The sequence below is a fragment of the Mustela lutreola genome, chromosome 6 (genome assembly GCF_030435805.1).
Source record: "Mustela lutreola isolate mMusLut2 chromosome 6, mMusLut2.pri, whole genome shotgun sequence".
Classification (NCBI taxonomy): domain Eukaryota; kingdom Metazoa; phylum Chordata; class Mammalia; order Carnivora; family Mustelidae; genus Mustela; species Mustela lutreola.
Window position 1 is genome coordinate 155,506,236 of NC_081295.1, and position 19,729 is coordinate 155,525,964.

General features: G+C 48.8%; 1 protein-coding gene across 8 annotated transcripts in view; it reads right to left on the reverse strand.

Moving 5' to 3' along the window:
* The window catches only part of CARMIL1 (capping protein regulator and myosin 1 linker 1), a 299,097-nt gene extending 279,966 nt beyond the window's left edge, over positions 1 to 19,131 (reverse strand). For all 8 annotated transcript variants that reach the window (XM_059179498.1, XM_059179496.1, XM_059179501.1 and 5 more), the window contains exons 1-2: positions 18,992 to 19,131; positions 14,321 to 14,418 (exon numbers count right to left, since the gene is read on the reverse strand). In XM_059179498.1, the coding sequence (XP_059035481.1) occupies positions 14,321 to 14,418; positions 18,992 to 19,031 (138 nt within the window). In that variant the 5' untranslated portion in view covers positions 19,032 to 19,131. The remainder of the gene's footprint in view (positions 1 to 14,320; positions 14,419 to 18,991) is intronic.
* Positions 19,132 to 19,729: the final 598 nt, after the last annotated feature.

Here is a 19,729-nt window from a genome sequence, read left to right on the forward strand (position 1 = left end):
CTTATCCCAAGTCTCTCGAGTTTCGTGTGGGTCACCATTATCAGAACAGCTTGTGAAAACGGACGGCTGGGCCCCACTCCCAGAGTCCAGGGTTCAGCAGCTCTGGATAGGACCCGAAGGGGTCTGCGTTTCTTTTCTTTTCCTTTTTATTTTAAAGATTTTATTTGTTTATTTGACCGAGAGAGATCACAAGCAGGCAGAGAGGCAGGGAGAAGCAGCCCCCCCCCCCCAGAGCAGACTCGATCCCATGACCCTGAGACCATGACCTGAGCCGAAGGCTGAGGTTTAACCCACTGAGCCACGCAGGTGCCTGAGGAGTCTGCAGTTCTAAGAAGTTCCCAGACAAAGCTCACATGCAGGTCCCAGAACGACACGCTGACAACCACTAGGGGAACCTATTAGGCGTCTTAAGACAAACTTCCATTTGGTACAATTTGTTCTTTTGTTTTAAATAGACTGAACTATCTAAATACTTCAAAAATAAGTATTTTAAAATGCATAGGGGTTTTTAGATCAACTAACCATAATCGTATTACAGAACGGTAGACTTCCAGACTTAGAATTCTGTACACAAATATGACTACGGTATTGCTCTCTGACATTTGGGGACCCGCTGATCCAAACCAGTGTTTCTCAACTCGGGGGCAATTCTGTCACTCAGAGGACATGTGGCGATGTCAGAAGAGATTTCTAATGGTCATAACGGGAAGGAAGGGGTGACACTGCTAGGATCCAGTGGGCAGAGGCCAGGGATGCTCCTGAATGTCCCATTACACACAGGCAGCCCCCATGGCAAAGATCTACCTGCTCTACAATGTCAGCAGCGCTAAGGCTGATTAACCCTGACCCCACCACATTGAGAAGGCAGGAATCCCGCACGGCCTGGAGATTCAGAATCCTGCACACCTGGGGGTACTCTAATGGGGGAAAACAGAACCATAAAAGCCAGCAAACCCAAACGATGCCCCCAGAACAAAGAGCAACAGATTGAAATGCAAGAAGAAGCAAGCACAGTCAGCAGGGACCCGAAGGGGCCAACAAAGCCCTATCGGGATGAACGAGAGTCAACTACCGGAAGTCATGGGTGAATCTGGTTTTTGTGGAGTTTGGGGGTTTTGTTGTTGTTTTGTTTTTTGTTTTTTTGTTTTTTGAAATCTGACTAATGTGGAAGTGAAAGAGAGGCTTGAGCCTACCTCTGAACACACCTGAATCTGCAGTAAAAACGAGGTGAGAAGAGTAGCACAATACCACCCTCCGAGACAGTCCTCAGCAATGTACTTACTAAACACTTCCTTAAAGAAAGCTTTCTCAAAAACCACGCATCTTCCTCAAGAGCAGCAGAGCGAAAAAATCCTAAATTCATTTTTTTTAAAGACTTTAATTATTTGAGAGAGAGAGAGAGAGAGAGAATACACAAGTGGTGGGGAGAAGCAGGCTCCCCTCTGAACAGGGAGCCTGATGTGGGGCCCGATCCCAGGACCCCAAGATCATGACCTGAGCCAAAGGCAGACGCTTAACTGACTGAGCCACCCAGGTGCCCCTAAACCCATTTCTATCAACAAACTGATACTGGCTTTAAAAGCTCTGAGCAGAAAAAACATAACACAAGTATCTTGCCCAGGACCAGGAGAATATGCAAAGGAGACATACTTTTTTTTTTTTTTTTTAAAGATTTTATTTATTTATTTGACAGACAGAGATCACAAGTAGACAGAGAGGCAGGCAGAGAGAGGGGGAAGCAGGCTCCCTGCCGAGCAGAGAGCCCGATGCGGGGCTCGATCCCAGGACCCTGGGACCATGACCTGAGCCGAAAGCAGAGGCTTTAACCCACTGAGCCACCCAGGTGCCCCAGCAAAGGAGACATACTTTTTAAAAAAGATATTTATATGAAATATACCAGAGCCATCTCTGACTATGGAATACAGTCAAATTCTTGCAATCTGAGCACTGAGCACCTTCACTGCGCCCCCCCACCGACAGTAACATACCCCGCGATTCACCCATGACTTCCGGTAGGCCAGGCACTGTCCAAAGTATTTTATCTGTAATCGCTCATTAATCTTCAAATCAAATTTATGAAGAAGGTTCTCTCATTACACCCACTGTGTAGACGAGAAGAGCAAGGCAAGGAGAAGTAAACACTTTGCCTACGGTTAGAGAATAACACGGAGTGCTGGGTTTCACGACTCAAACCCAGGCAGACTAATCCGGTAACAGCTGCTACAAGAATGGAAAGCATAAAAAGTCCGTGAAGACATTAAAAAACAAAACAAAAAAAGCCATCCCTGGATTTAAGGTTAACTATACCACACCACAAGCATCACTCTCCAGAACATCACTTTAATTTTTTAAGGGTTTTATTTATTTATTTGAGAGAGAAAGAGAGAGCGAGCGAGCGAGAGATGGAACACAAGCCGGGGGAGTGGAGGAGGCTGAGCAGGGAGCCCGATCCAGGACTCAATCCCAGGACCCCAGGATCGCGACATGAGCCAAAGGTGATGTTTTAATGACCGAGCCCCCCAGGCATCCCCTCTCCAGAACGTTAAAAGTGGAGAGAAGCTGACTCTTCCCAGGGAATGCGGGGCCAGACAGAGAGGAACCAAGTGTAAAGTTCTCCCACACACACAGCCCACGGACACCACACACTCGTTCAGCACCACGGATAACCTGCAAACATCACATATGAAGACAGATGTCACTTTTGTTAAACCTCGACAGCAAGAACAATGCTTGACAAACACCACGTGACAAGGTGCTGATGGTCTCTGCTCTGCTCCAGCTGGTCTGGGAACAAGCCACCCTGGACAGGAAAGGCCAGCCCAACCTCTGGCATCCAGGCCCTGTCGGAAAAACGAAGGGACCCGAGGACCACCCCTCGGAGGAGCAGACCCAGAGAGAGAGGGCCGGGGCTACGGAGACTTGGGAAGTCTCTTCTAGAGAAGCCAACTGCTGACAAGAAAACAGGTCTCAGAAGCTCACAGTTCATTTTGGGGCCAGAAGCCCTGAGAAGGAGGACGCCCAGGGGACCTCAGCAGACAAGTCTACACCAGCAGCCAAGTCTTGCGTTCCTCCAGTGCAGGTGAGCTTCGATGGCCATCAGCCGGGGAGGCAAGGAGCAGAACTGCACAGAAAGTCTCCCCCAACTGCAACCCTTCTGCTACCCTGAGGATGCGGGCAAAGAAAAGAAACCCCTCCCCCTTGCTGGTGGTCCCTGGTGCTGAACAGAGCCATCCCAGATGGAGGGGACAAGCCAGCACAGGCGGTGGGGGGAAGGCGGAAGGCTCTCTCCAGGCCGGGGCTCCTTCCTCTTCCTATGAGGGAAGGACATCTTTCTTGAGTTGCTAGTGACAACCAACATAGGACAGATGGGGTCAAAAAACCAAAAATGCCCACTGGGAACTCACCAAGCAGCCCGGACTCCCACTAGCCCCTACTGCACCCACATTTTGTGAGGCTACTGCTAGGCCCTTGTGGGACAGGAAGTTCGGGCATCCCTCAGCACCGAGAAGGCCTTTGGAGCAAGTGACCTCACAGTTACTGCCCCCCATCTGGGGCTCACCTTCCCTGGTCTGTTCCACAAAGGGAGTAAGAACATAGCCCTGAAGAAGGAAGGAGTCTCATGGGCTCGCTCTCTGAAGAATAATCATAGGTCCCTGAGGGACCTCACAGAACCACGAGTGAAGCAGGCCACACCAACAGCTCTGGAAGGAGAGAGACACAGGCTGAACCACGGGGAGCTGGGGGTGGGTGGCGCTCAGTGAGGAAGAAGGGGCTCTCCGAGAAGCTGCTCCTGGAGGAGTGCGCTCAGGTCCTTGCCTGGACATGCCCCTCCCCCAACCCAGAGTGGGAGGGTAGGCAGAGGGTGAAGAAGTAGGGACAGTACGTGGGAACAGAAGGGCCAGGGACAGAGACAGGCCCCGCGACTGAAGAGAGAGCGTTAGCTACAAGCAGGAGAGGTAAACTGTCTTCACAACTGTCTGGAAGGCAAAGTAAGGTCTCCTTCCACGAGGATACTGAACTCTCCTTTAAGACACAAGACTAGGTGTCTGCGCTCATAGCTCAGGAGTGTCCTCAAGGATGCTTGGTCTCCCGAAAGTGGCCTGGGCCTTGTCACCTGCAAATGTGCTCAATGACCATTGATGAAGAGCGTTCGAGGACCCAGGGGAAGAAAGCCCCACGAGAGGAGCGAAGAGCAGAGATTAAAAGCCTACGATACAGTCTCGCCCTCAAGGAAAGACAACACAGATCCCGGAACGGCGACAGTCCACAGCTGGGACCCTCGCTGACAAGCCCACTTAGCACAGTGAGCAGAGTGGGGCACATAGAATTGTCGCAGCAAGCCATGTTGTACACCTGAAGCTAATGCAACAGATTTTTTAAATATAAAAAAAAATAAGTTTAAATTTTTGAAATTTAAATTTAACTTTAATTTAAAAATGTTTTGAAAAGCTTTTTAAAAAGAGGGAGAAAAAAAAGGCTGTGACTCTGGCAGTCCATTTGCAGACCAGAAGACACAAAAACCACTCTAGGCCTGCAGATCCGCCACAGGAGGAAAGCCCACACGTCCCACAGGCACATCAGAAAGGACCTCAGACTGCCAAAAAAAAAAAAAGGTTTGTCTCAGGAGTGTTGGCCAAAGACATACAAGACATTGAACAAAGAGAATGAGCCAGTCTACGAAACAGATTTTTTTTTTAAGACAATAAAACTGATGCGGTCGGGTAATTATTCTCCATTGAGACTTCCTGAATAACAATCAGGTGAAAAATGTATCCTTTAGAAAGCCTCTCAGGCGGCAACTCCACTTCCAGGAATTCATCCAAGAGAGATAAACAGGCGGAGATACTCCTTTATAGGGCAAAATATTGGAAGCCACCTAAATATCTCGCAGTAAGTGTTAAATTATAGCGATTAATGAAGTGCCATGGGGGAGTCCAAAACATAGATGCGTATTAGTCAATATATACCTTGTATACAATATCAGTATATCAATTAGTCAATATATACCTTATATAAAATATCAACACATATATACCTTATATACAATATCAACACATTATTGTCACAGAAAGCTTTCACCTTAAATACCACATTTTTAAAGTAGAGTACCAAACAGTATTCATAATTCCACCTTAAAAATGTTATATATTTATATGTGCATGCGTGTAGGAAAATATATAAAAAATACTGGTATTTCTTCCAAAGGTAGCTTCTGAATTGATCACCTAGGTGATATTTCAGTTTTGCTTTCCTATATAAATTTGTAGTAATGCAAATAGCACAGATACTTCCAAAATGTTAAAAAAAAAAAAAAGAAGGAAATGTTTTCCGTGCCCGAGCAACATGTAGCTGATATTCTGCACTTGGCAGACCTCAACATATTGATGTTTTCTACAGGGTCTAGAGGAACAATTCTGTGATGACACGATCCCATTCCTTTTCAAGAGACGCAATCCACAGGAGCCCACTGACGTCTCTGAGAAATTCTGTTTAATTCAGTTCCACGGTGTTTACCAAATACTTGCGATCCCCAAACATCTACAACGTAAAAGCTCATTGACAAAGGAGGCTGATTGGAAAGCAAGGGGATGAGAACGGCACAAACGCTGAAAGCAACATCCTCGTCAGTTGAGGCTCAGGAAGGCTGCAGGAAGGACGTGCATTCAGCCGGAGGACCGAGAGACCAGGGGAAAACATGACAACTGTCTTCAAAGGCCTGACTGGCACTGGTGGAAAGGCACGAGTTCTGTGACATTCCAGAAGACTAAGCTAGAATGAATGCGGACAAGTCCCTGAGAAGCAGATGCCAGCCCAGACAGCCAAAGGCTTTCTGAGACTCTCGTTTTTCCCATCCCTGGAAATAGTTAAGCAAAACGTAGACACCCAGGGATGTTCTCAAGAAACTTCTTGTAGGCTAGAGTGCATGGTTAGATGGCCACCGAGAGCTCTCCAGGCCCAAGACCGTCTGGGTGACAATCAAGGAGGATGGCAGGAACCAACTTCCCTGGAGTCAGCTGAGGTCAAGCCCCTCCACGCCAGGGGCCATGCAGAGGACACGGGCACAACCCCAGATGATACCCATATATGGCTTCTGAGACCCCCAAGGCCCAGCAGAAACAGATACATATGCCTCCTTAGCGGGGAGTAAGCACACTCATCTCCACTTCTTGCCACAGGCTGGAAATGCTCTAAGCGCAGTTCAGGACACGTGTGCTCCCCTGCTTCTACCTCTAGGAGGACCCACCGAGCGCCCACCACAGCCAGAGAGACCGAGACATGGCAGGCCAGCACTCACCAAGGCACAATGTCTTCAAAACAGAAAAACTCTCTCAAAACACGAGTATATGGGAAAGACCCAGTGGGTGAAAGCGAACAGACTGTTTTAGTTACACACACACATCCCACACCAAGCATCCTTCTTTCCACACCTTTAACTCTCTTCGCAAAGAGTTGGGGGAAGTGATCTATTTAGAGAGAGAGAAATAGGGCACAGTTACCAAGATTTAGACAACACGCCCTACATACACCAAACCGAATTCTTTCAAAAGAGAACACACATTTGAGAAAGGCGAGGGCGACCGAGGCGGAGAGGCAGAATCATGGAACCTTCAACGGACTTGATAAAGTTGCATTTTTCAATCTACTTTAACAATAGATAGTAACAGTGTTTCCAATGAAATGCAACAGTTGACAGTAACCCTTCACTAAAGTCTTTGTTTTCTCTGTAACTCTGAAAAAAGAGTTCTCCCTATTCATTCCATACTCTCTGTAGACCTCCCGGCTGGTCGGTTTCCACCGTGCCCCTTTCACAGCCCTGCCTCCCGCGCCTCTCCAGGGTGGGCCTGAACACTCTCTCCTCCCAGGGTGGCCAAATCCCAGAAGCTGGAAAGAGTATCTTTTTAAGAACAATGAAAAGTTACACCAAGGCTGATAAATGTCGGAGGGCTTGTGCCCAAGGTCATCGGACTCTCCTGCCCTAACTACAGCAGAAACGGGGGCAGCTGCAGATGACAGAGTAGGACGTAAATGCGTCTCAGGTAACAGGTGCACGATGGCCGGAGCTGCCTTCTGGAAACAGACGCCTGGAGCCAGAGCCGGCCCCCAGTGTCCTACCCAGAGATCAGTGGGCGCCGGCTCCAGCCCTGGGCCGGGTAAAGTCTGGAACACTTCAAAGTGGACTTATTTTGAATTTCCCAGGACTTTTGCCAGGCCCCTTGGCAACAACGGGTGCTCTCTGCTACCTCCCTCCTGACGATCATGTCAGTGTTGTGGCTCTTTTCTGAAGCTCACTTTTCTCGAGTCGGGTAACTTCACCCAGGTGCTCTGAAAATTACCTAAGCACTGAATTGTAAGTGATCCTTAAAAGTTGAGACTCCTAAGGATACCACAAAGGGAACTGTTCTAATTACCCAACAACGGGCACACAAAAGCCTCCCACAAAGACAAGTGAGCCAAAGACCTGGGACAATGATCTTCCCGATGTTCTGCAGAGGTCCCCACCACACCCAGACATCGGACATGAACTTCGTCCCCCCATTCACCATAATTACTGGAAACACATGTGCGTGGTCTGACGTGTTACACCCAGTTTAACATATTAGAGGTACGCTGTGCTGTCAGCACAAAGTACGTTCATACAGGACTCAGAAGAAAGCTGTTCCTGCCATATCGACTTGGAGAACATCCCAAGACTGCAGAAGCAGCTATTTTAAAAGCTGTGATATTTGTACCACTTCACTGGTGAACAGGGAGTCTCTCTATACTGCACAGCCAAAAAAAAGTCCAGTCTCCCCTTGTAGTTCTAGTTCACACTCATCACAACAGCCTCGCTGCGGTCACTGATCGGGTTTATCTTATTTTGGATTCAACTATAAATGTGCAAAACAGAGTCCTAAAGTAGGTCTACTTTATGGGATCCCTGGAAAATTAATGTGCTTTATAAAGGTAATAGTGGTTTAAAAAAAAAAAAAAGCCTGGACACCATTGACCAAGGCAGGTGTTGCCTGAACAGAGTTGCAAAACACCAACTCCGGGATGGCTATTTGTCTAAGAAGCAACAGTGCCACGGGCCGTATTGCTGGTCCGAGTCAGGCACGAGGGGCCAGGAAATCAGGAAAATGTTACACAGACCGGCCACATGACATAAATGTGGCCTTGTCTCAAAGCACAATGCTTTCCAGATCTGAGAATATCTGAGATTTAAAATCCTTCACAACTAAGTGGACCAGATACCTGCAAAACTTTTAGGTGAGAGATAGTCCCCCTCTGAATGTCTTTTTAAAATAAACAGGTGGTTGTAGTTTATATTTTGAGTTAATGGAAGACAGCACCGCCACCAAAATATTTTAGGGATATGCCTCCCCGAAACTAACATCCTTATACCTTTTAACATTTTTAATATTAGTTGGCAGTAATTCTAACCAAACCTAATTAAGAGACTCAAAAGTTACAAATCCATAGTCAAATTTTTAAAAAATGCATTAAAGAGATTCTGGAGAAACTCTGCAAAAAGGAAATAAAGGAACAATGGATGAACTGTTTCCAAGAGACTGGTGATGCCGTTTCTCCAGCCTCCTCAGTCTGGGAAGAAAGGCAGTCCTGCTTTCCTCCTGCGGGCCCACTTGATGAAGGTGTGGAAGAACCAGGGACTGGCAAAGATGATAGAGCCCAAATTCCAAAACAGAACAGAAAAAAAATGAAGCTGAGACCAGGGATGACCTTTCCACATGCTTCAGAACCACCACCAGGAGAGAGGAGACCACATTCCTTGCCCCCAGGCCAGCAACACCAGAGCGTGGATGGGAGCAGGTACCGGGGACCCAGTTTCCTCCTGACAGAATCTGTCTTTCAACCATGATCCTCAAAAGGAAAGGAAAGGAAAAAGAAAGAGAAAGAGAAAAAGAAATAGAATGTCCAGGCAATACCAAATGCTGTCAAAGACTCAGAGACGGGATTATTCACATGTCACTGGTAGGACTACCCCATGGTAGAGTCACTCTGGAAAACAGCTGACAGCTTCTTCTAAAATTAAACAGGCAATTCCAATACAGACCCGCAATTGCACTCGTCGCCATTCATCAGGGAGAAAGGAAGATGGCGTGTTCACACCCAAGTCTGTAACTTTGTATCAATCTCAGTTCTATTCTAATAACCCCAAATAACCCCAAAACAGAAAACCACCCACAAGTCCATCAACAGAAAACCACTCACAGGTCCATCTGGAGGAGTGGACACCCAGACCATGGAATCATCCCCAGTGGGGGTCCGGGGTACAAGATGGCTACATGCAACATCCTGGAGGAATGTCTAGGAAATTATCTCAGGTGGGGAAAAAAAAAAAAAACCCAAAAGGCATATATATACTGCGTGATTACATTTACATAACATTTTTTTGAAGGAACAAAATTTAAAAAATGAAGAACACATTAGCAGCAATCAGGGGTCCGAGAAGGGGGTATATGGGTGTGGCCCAGAGAGGCGGAAGGAGGAATCCTTGCGATGGTGGGAATGTTCAGCATCGTACAGCATCAACGGCAGAATCCTGAACGTGGTATCACACATTGATTTTGCAAGACAGGAGAAGCTGGATAAAGGATACTTTATCTGTGTGACTTTTTACAACCGCATGTAAATCTATACAGTGATCCCAAACTGAAAAGCTTGATTTTAAAAATGCACTAATTAAAACAGTTTTAAAAGTCAAGGTACCGGGCCACCTGGGTGGCTCAGTCCGTTAAGCATCTGCCTTCGGCTCAGGGCACGATCCCAGGGTCCTGGGATCCAGCCCCGCATCGGGCTCCCTGCTCAGTGGGGAGTCTGCTTCTCCCCCTCTCTCTGATGCTCCCCCAACTTGTACTCACTCTCATTCACTCTCTCTCACATAAATAAACAAAATATTTCAATAAATAAATAAAAATAAAGTCCAGGAACTACAAAAATTGGCTTAAGATTGAACAAGCAAATGAGAAAATGGAGTAAGAGTCAAAGACAGCATCTCTTCCCGATGACATGCCCTACAGACAAGAGAGAAGGAATTACAGAAACAGACGACAAGATCTCCTGTGAACCTGCCTGCCACTTAGATAAAAAGTCCAGCGCCCAGGGACCATACCCTAGGAGAGCCATCCTAAGGATGGACAGCCCGTTCCAACCTCTTCTATCTATCTTCCCTTTAATTGTCCCCAGAGGCTCCACCTCAGGTCTGTTCCCCCCTGGTTTCCTAACCTATAGTTATTAGGGTCTCTGACCAAATAAGATCGAGAAAGACAGCATGCTCCAGCTCATGCTTAGGAACCACCCATGCCCATAGATGCAGTAACGGCTCCGAAAAGCCAGGCGGTAAAGACACTCGTTTATCCCTAACACCCTGATTGCCAAACGTATCACAGATCTCTCTACCCCGCACATCCCAGCATTCCTGATCCCATGGGAGCAGAGTCCTACCTGCAGAATTTCAGATCTGATCAGTTGCACTCTATCCCGCTGAAAAGGAGACGGAGCTATAAATATTCCCCTTGGCCTTATGGTGAACTGAGCCCAACCTCTCGATAAAGGTAGGAGATGCTCGGGCATCAGGAGTGGCATTTTCGGTGCCACTGAGGAAACAAGGCAGGGTTTCTGGGTTCCTCTTGCTTTATCATTTGGTGGCTGTTTATCTTGTGCTGGGCCCTGCACCAAGCGTGTTAAAATGTAGCCTCATTAATCTTCAAGGCAGCCAGGAACAAACAGCTCCTGTTGTACACCTGTCCCATTAGAGAAAGGAACGGAGGCTTCACAGTGTTACAAAGCGGCTGGGCTGCACTGAGACTGCAAGGCCCAGCTTCCTCACCTCTGAGCCCTGCTGCGTCCCTGGACACCAGAGGATAAAGTTCACGTCAAGGTTATTAGAAACAGGTGGTGAGACCCCTTGAACCCGTCCCTGTTGCACCTGATACCCCAATGGCAAGGAAAGGCATCCCCGCTGTGCCTGGTCTCTTCACGCGGCACCTGCTCCAGTCCTGCTTCTGCAGTGGCTTCTGCTTCTCTAAACCCGGCCCAGCTTCCAGGCTTGCTCTGTTCCCTGGGTCCACAACGCGTCTCTACTCTCTCCCCTTGGCAACTCCCACTCAGCCTCCCAATGTCAACTTAGGGTTCCCTTCCTTCTAGAACTCTTCCCTGATGCGCCAGCCTGAGTCTGAGTCTGGGACATGCTGTGATGACAGCCCCCCAGTCGTCCTGCTCACAGCCCGGCTGAGAGCACGGCCCCCTGACATGTCTCCCTCCCCAGCGAGACTGCGGACTCTGGATATGTGAAGTCTCATACCTGCCCTCGGCATGGTGCCCAGGACGTGCTCAGTCGGTTGGAAATTGTGTATAGGTCCATCAATCCACCAAATAAACACAAGGATTCCTGATCCTCCCAATGCCCAAATCCTCCTGATCATTGAATGAAAGAGTGAACAACAAGCCGAAGGACATTTTCTTTATTTTGAGAATAACGATGAAGCAGGGACACCTGGCCGGCTTGGTCTTTAAGCATCTGCCTCTGGCTCAGGTCATGATGCCAGGGTCCTGGGATGGAGCCCAGCCTCAGGCTCTCTGCTCAGCGGGGAGTCTGCTTCTCCCTCTCCCTCAGCCCCTCCCCCACTCTGAGCTCGCGCGCGCGCTCGCTCTCTCTCTCTCTCTCTCTCAAATAAGTACATAAAATCTTAAAAAAAAAAAATGGTGAAACAAGATATGCTCTGAGAGAGGCAGATCTGGGTTCAAATTCCAGCTCTGTCATTAACTAGTAAATGACCTGAAGCAGCGTATCTGGCCTGTCCCAGTCTGAGCAGAGACATACAGAGTTGCTGCGGGACTGAATAAGGTAATGCTAATTAAGCGTTGAGCAGAGAGCCTAGCCCTCGGTCAATGTCCAATAACTATTAGCTATTATGACCATGAGAAAGAGGAAGATGAAGATAAACCCTCCACAAAAGATAAGCTAGAAATCGCATCAAGTCTCCAACTGTAAAAAGAAGGAATGACATGACAAAATCACACACTCCCAGCCTTAGGAGAAGGAAGGACGGTAAGAACAGGCACAGTGGGAAAGGAAGTAAAATTCCAACAAGATATACTGAAGGTACTAAGCCAATTCATTTATGACCAATTTAGCAGACAGCCACAGAAAGTCAGAAGTGAACATTATAAAGAGATCCCCCGGTGTTTTCATTTCAGTAACAAATTCTCTCGATCCAGAAACTCCAAAAACACAACGTGAAGGTCAGTTTGTCACTGACCACCTTGCTCCGACCTGAATATTTCTATTAAGATCGTCAGACTCTGGGGCACCTGGGTGGCTCAGGGGGTTAAAGCCTCTGCCTTCCGCTCAGGGTCCTGGGATTGAGCCCCGCATTGAGCTCTCTGCTCAGCAGGGAGTCTGCTTCCTCCTCTCTCTCTCTCTATGCCTGCCTCTTTGCCTACTTGTGATCTGTCTGCCAAATAAATAAATAAAATCTTTACCAAAAAAAAAAAAAAAAAAGATTGGCAGACTCTTGAGTATTTCAATTAATAATTCCTGTCTACGCATATAAGGAACAGCCAAAAACAAGTTTATGCCAAAACGATCAGAAACCACTTAGGTTCCAGATTTGGGGAAATAAATGCTTACAGGCAAAGATGTGGATAATTTGGGGACAACCTTAACTCCAGCTTATGTTGAGATGTGTGGGGCGTTGGGGGGATGGGGCATACAGGGCAGTCCTTAACATTAAGTACTGATCGTAAGTATTTATAAATGGTGCTAATTTTGTTATACTGGACATTTAAATTTGTCTTTGTTATTTTCACGTTATAGATTTCACTCATAACATGGGCTCATTCCTAGCACGATGAAGAGGGTTCACACCAAATAATACCACGCATTGGGTCAGACCGTTGTAGCAAATGCTGCTTGACAAGGACAACTGAGTTGGACAAAAGTGGATCCATCCATGTAAAGACTGGCTTTAAACAGCAGAAACAAAATGTCTTCTCTCTCCACTGCCACCTCCCCAAGACACCACTATCCTATAACATTAAGTAACATATATGCTAAGGAAATTCACTCTTTAGTAAAGCAAAATAAATCAGAATGGTGGCACCCATTGCTTCTGCTCTTGGTCACCCTAACAAGGCAGGCTACATGAACACACTCGGTCGCTGGGCCAAAGCCCCTCCGTCAAGTTTCCCCACTTCAAGTCCTCTGCTGTTCTGCCTTGGACACACAGACCACAGAGAAAGAGACGGCGGCCACCAACAGCATAATCCTCCCATCTACAGGGGAAGGCAGCCAGATATTCTGAAAGATTCTCAAGACAGACATTATCAGAAAGACACTTGTGATTCTGCAGCAAATTCAACTGAAGAAACAGAATACTCAAAAGATTCTCTTTCAATGACAGGTGCTCGGAATTTGTTTTAAAATACCCTGGGGAATTGGGGGGGGCTTGTGGGGAAACCAACAATATCGGTGAAACATGAAAACCTGTTGAAGCTAGATGAACATACACAGGGTTCAGTACGTTAATCTCTACTTCTGCATATGCTTGAAAATTTCCACTGATAAAAAGATAAACAGAATATTCTCTCCAACTTGAAAACATAAATAGCATGTATTTCCCCAAGACTAAATCTAGGATTGCCACAACCTCAACCAAGAAGCCAATAAAACACCACCACTTCGCTTCTCTAAAGCTACAGTCCAGTCACTAAAATGGCCTCCCCAACTCTGTGCCCAACGTGGTCCAACTCCTGGGCCCCCGGCAGCTCCCCCACATGCTGGGAGAACCCCAAGTCCGATGTCAACACTAGCAGATACTGCCTGCATCAAGCATTTCCCTTTAAAACACCAAATGTCCCTGTGAAACAACAAAGATAGAAGGTATCTTTTTCCCCTGGAAGGGGACTCAGATGTAACATCTGAGAACATTTAGTTACACAGTTAAACCAATAGGAGAGGAATTCTTTAACCTCCTCCCTAAGTCCTCACAAATGAAATCATACAATCAGCCACAGCAAAGATAACTATAAAGTCCATTTCATATCAAAATTGAATACTCTGAAAACCAGCTGTAGGAGAGGACTCAGTGTGGATGACTGAGACAATTTTAAGAAATAACTTCAATCTCCAAAATGTTAATATCCTACTGTTACCTTTCAATGGGCAGACATTCCAGTTAATCCAGGACAAAATGGCCCTTGGAACTTTCCAGCAAAATACGAAACACAGCACTTGAGTTGCATGGAAATGAAGCAATCAAAACAATGAAGAGGAAAAACACTTTCACTTCCAAACATTTTAAGAAACAAGAATACTTACCAGCACTTTGTTTTCAACTTTGTCTCCCTTGACTTCCAACTTTACTTTCTTCGTCACTGCAATTTTTATCTTTCTGCCAATAACATCCTTTATGCTTTCTGAAAGAAGGGAAGAGTTTCATTATATTCCTTTATTAATAAGAAAAAAAAGCACTGGAGAGGGGAGAACACATGAAGGAGTATTCTGGGTTGTTTTTAATCATTGTGGCTTGTCTTTTTTTTTTTTTTTTTTTTTTTTAGCTTGTTTTAACAAGCCTGACGGTTATCGGTCACATAGTCAATGAACACCTACTACGTGTGTTGTCTTGTGCTCTCAGATGCTGAGGCAAATATAAAAGCCTGTGACACAATACCAGTTCACTCAAGGCATGACGTAATCCCACTGGGCAAACAGACGCACATACGAGAAAAAACATGAGCCACGTCAGACGGTACCACGGAGTGTAGTGCTACATGCAGACCACAAGCACAACAGAATTCGTAACCTCCCTTGGCTGGTTACCTCTGGCCCCCAGCAGCCTCTGTGCCCATCACAGTGGCCTAGAAACAGTACCATTTCCAGGTGCCTGACATCACAGTTGGGGAATATGGCAAAGAACCAGAACCAGACTGGACAATCTAGCCCGGGAAGGGTGATCCTGGCCATCTGTGTTCTGGAGGCATCACAGCCCGACAACCCAAAGAGCGGTCAAAGGCAACAAGAAAGCAGGAATCAAGAGCGAAGCAGGGGAGACTTCAAAATCTGGTGGCAGGAAGGATGGCACTGAGTGCTCCAAATGGAACAGGTCTCAAATCAGACTCATTCTCCTCCCACTCCTGTGGCCACTAATGAAGCTGGAAATTTTGTTTTCTAGCAGACGGGAAGCCAGTCACCCACTCTCCTAGAACCACTTCTGAACAGCTCCCGACCCCCGGGCTTGACCCGGCATTCAAGGACTAAGAATCTCAAGACAAGTTCATGATGTCCCACCTATCAGCTCTCTGTCCCCTCCCTCACCAAAGGGACCCTCCAAAAATCCACAGGCCTGATCACATCGCTCTCGCTCTTTGAGGTGCTGTCATTTTTGGATAAGGCCCAGTCATTTTTGGATAAGGCCCAACGCTATAGCAGACCACTCAAGGTCTTCCATATTTTTTTCGGTTTAACTTCTCAGCACACACACTTAACAATCCAATCGTCCCTATCATCTCCAGCTTGTACACCCCCAGGATTCTGTGTGTACTGTTCTCTTTCCTGCGATGCCCTTTTGCTAGTCTCCTGGTTACATTCTACTACAAAATATAGCGACTTCGGGTGCCTGGGTGGCTTGGTCAGTTAAATGTCTGCCTTTGGCTCGGGTTGTGATCCCCGGGGCCTGGGATGCTCTCCTCCTCCCTCTGCCTGCCGTTCCCCTGCTTGTGCTCTCTCTTTCCTACTCTTGCTCTGTCAAATAAATAAAATCTTCCAAAAAAAAAAAAAATATATATATATATAGCAACCTCCGCTATACTCCCAAAGCTCTGTATTCTATATTATAATCATCTTGGCTTATTCATATATTCAAGAAATACACGGACACAGGAAGAGCTCCTGTTTGCCAAGTGTTCAACCAGGCCCGGGGACACAGACAGCCCCTGCCTCCCACAGGTGCTTACAATCTAGACAACTTGGACAAATGGCTCTAGGCAAATCGGTACACACTAGCATGAGATCATGGACAAGGAAATTCCCGAAAGTTTCAGGGAGGAGGGGACTCCTGAGCAGAATCTTAAAGGAGTGGGACACAGACCACTAGTCCAAAGTCCAAAGTATAGTGTGCAATGCCATCCACTGAGCTGCGGGAAGAAAATAGAATTTTTACTTCTATTTGCAATGTATTCCAGTTTCTGTTTTAAATTATCCATGCTAAATGCAGTATGTATGTAGTTAAGTACATAAATATGTTTATGAAGGGGTAATCAAACCCACCACAAAAGTTTAGAGCTGCCGAGGTAGAGAAGAGTGAGAAGGAAGCACTTGGCCCACGTGGAGAAGAGAATGGAAACAGGAGGAAGTGCGGCTTGGGGGCGGGGAGGGGCGGGTCAAACCAGCAACCAGGTGGGACTTTGGGGAGAAAAGGGGATGGGGGGGGGGGGCTCACTGTGCTAGGAGTTCTCTATCAGAGCTGGAAACAGATAAAAGCTACTCCTCCCTCCCCTAAAAAGACATGTGGGAAAGTCACATCAGAAACAGACTTAAGCAGGGCGCCTGGATGGTGCAGTCAGCTGAACGGCCCTACTCCAGGTTTTGGCTCTGGTGGGGCTGTGATCTTGGGTGGCAGGGACCAGCCCATGTCAGGATCCACAGTGGGTGTGGAGTCTGCTCAGTATTCTTTCCCCCCTCTCCCTCTGCCTCACCCCCTTGTGCTCTTTCTCTAGAATAAATAAATTTGTGTGTGGGGGGGGAGAACATACCCACATGGAAAGGGACGGGAAAGTTAAACACCAAAAGGTTAAAAGTTAGCTATCTCAGAGTGGTAACACAGCTGATAGTCTTCTCCTTCCTCTTAGCATTTAAACTTTTTAATAAAAAGCCTGTATTTTGGGGGCGCCTGGGTGGCTCTGCCTTTGGCTCAGGTCATAGGCTCTGCTCAGCGGGAGCCTGCCCTCCCCACATGCCTGCTTCTCTGCCTACTTGTGATCTCTGTCAAATAAATAAATAAAATCTTAAAAAAAAAAAAAAGCCTGTATTTCTTTTATTATCAGAGAGAAACAAATTGCATTTTCTTAATGTCTTCGGTAATTAGCTTAAGGGAATACACTGAGGTTTTCCCACAGTTGCCATTTTGAACTGATCTAAGTGTAACTCTCTGAACACCTGAAATGAGAGAAGCGCAGGTGCAGGAATTTCCCTGGTCCCATACTAATTAGACCATTTAAAGGCCCAGAAAAATCAGACCAGGCATGTCACAAAAGCATGCGTCACCTCGTTGAAGGATATGAGCTGCGCAAGACTCAATAAACACACAAATTCCTAGAGAAGGATGAAATCAAATTCTCCAACATACCAAAGGATTTATTTTGAGAACCATTCACATAAACCAGGTATCTTATTCCCACCCCTTCCCTCTCTCTTGAGGCTGAGTAACTACCTAAAGTTTTCATTACCAAGCTCAAGGTCACCTAAATTAAAAATCTGCTCATCTCTTTGGCTATCCTTATCCGCCCCCGCCCCCACCCGGCCAGGGAGGCCAGCCCTCCCCCTCAGACCTTCTCAGGACCTCCGCAGGGATCTGCAGAGACTGTGGGCCTTGGTTTCCTCTTCCGGGTAGGGTGCTGGGAAGATCTCAGCCTCCCAGAACCGGATGGGCCACTCACTCGAGCAAAGGCAGCTGATGCTTTATCTCAGGAGCCTACTCCACAGGGTTGGGGAGAGAGAAGAGGCCAGAGTGGGGGAAGGGACTGGTAACTTCATACCCTAAATTTGGGTGAAAAGTTAGGATTGGGTTTGTGGTGTGTTAGTGGTGGTGGTGGTTTTGGTTTTTGTTTTTTGTCTTTTTTAACTTCACAAAAGCTGAAGCTTTCATAGAAACCTAGCAACAGCTTCTTCACATCAAGTGTCACCTGCTCAGTTAGGTCACTAATGGAAGAGCACACAGAAACCGAGGGGCAAATTTCTCAAGAGCAGATGAATGGGCAGGCAGAACTTCCTCTCGCTGTCAGCCCGGATTAAACAGCACCTTTCTGCGCAGTGTGCCAAGGATGGGAGAGGAAGGAATACACGTCCCTAGGGCTCAAAACGCGCGCGCAGACACACACACCTTGTTAAAATACAATGTGCTATACATACACACACGCTTAAACGCTGGGTTTTCAGAACGCTCCTCCCCACCTCATTTTAACTCTGCCATTTTAACCCAACGCGCAATTAAGTTAAACCCCAAGACATAAAACCCCCCTGCCCCCCCACACCAAAACAAACAAACAAAAAGCAAAAAAAAAAAACAAAACCTCAAAGGGCTCAAACAACAGGTCACCCTGCATAGGGTACTGCACACAGGTTCCCCGAGATTCGGGATGGGGAGAATCGGTAGGTTAATTATTATTAAAATAACTCATACCATTAACCCTCAGTTTGCCGGCCGGAGCGTGCGTCACTTCGGTAACCCTTTGGCTCCCGGCGGGCTGGGCGAAGCCACGCCTCGCCCGGCTCAGTCCGCACTCGCGACTAGCGCCCCCTCCCCTGAGTCTGCGTGTGGGAGGAGCACCTCGCCCGGGGACGGGGGGAGCGCCCGGCAGGTGCCGGAGACGACCCACTGTGCGCTCGCCACCCCCTCCCCCCGGCCCTGCGCCGGCCTTTCCCCGACTTCCCCGAGTTTGGGGCAGGGGGCTGGTCTCTGCAAACGGTGCTCCTCGCCGCCAGAGCTCCCAAGTCCGAGGCAACCCGCCCACCGCGACCGCCCCCACCCCCGTCGCGGCTGGGGAGGAGCCCCGCACTCCCGGGTCTCCGCTGCCCCCCACGGCCGCCCTCCCCGAACTGGGCTTTCCCGGCGGCGAGACGCGAGCAAAGTTCCCGGCGCCCCGCCCAGCACGGCGGCGACCTGAGGGGCGCCGCGACTTCGCGGGACCTGCGGGAAGGCGGGAGGAGGGCAGGGGGGCGGCGGGGAGGGGTGCGCCGGGGCAGACGGCGAGCCCGCGGCCGCGCCACTCTTACCTGTCAGCTCCCTGGGAACCTCGGAGCTCTCCTCGGTCATGGTGGCCCTCCAGGCGCGGGGGCAGTGCCCGTCCAACTCTGATTTACGGCCCCCCGCCCGCCCCCGAGCCCCTCAGTTTTTAGAGGCAGATGCGGCTTGCGCCCGGGAGGAGGCAAGAAAGCGAGGGCGGAGATACAATTTTGCCGCGCCCCCCGCCCCTCCAAAAAAAAAAAAAAGAGTTACAAATAGGAGGTGGGTCGGCTGCGGCCGCTGCTACATGTCGCCTCGGCGCAGTTCCCGGCGGCGGCGCGGAGACCCGGGGATTCCGGCGGCGGCGGCTGGGGCTCCCGGCTCTCGGCGGCGCTGCTCCGGCCGCGGCCACCTCCCGCCGCCCCGCGCCGCGCCGCACCTACGGCCCTAGGTGAAGGCGGAAGGCGAGCGCCGAGGGCGGGGAGAGCGGCGCGGCGGGGCGAGGGTTTCCTCGCGCCCCTGCCGGGCTGAGGTTGGGCGGGGGCAGCTCGGGCCCTCCTCCGCCGCCTCCTCCTCCTCCTCCTGCTCCTCCTGCGTCTCCTCCTCCTGCTCCTCCTGCGTCTCCTCCTCCGCCGCCTCCTGCGCTCCTCCTCACCTCGCGAGAGCCGGCCTCCGCACGGGTCCCCGGCCGGCCTCCCGCGCCCGGCGCTCGCGCCCCCGCGCGGGGCGCACCCGGGGAGGGGGGCTGCGGCGGCGGCGGCGGGCAGGCGGGCGCCCCTCCTCGCAGC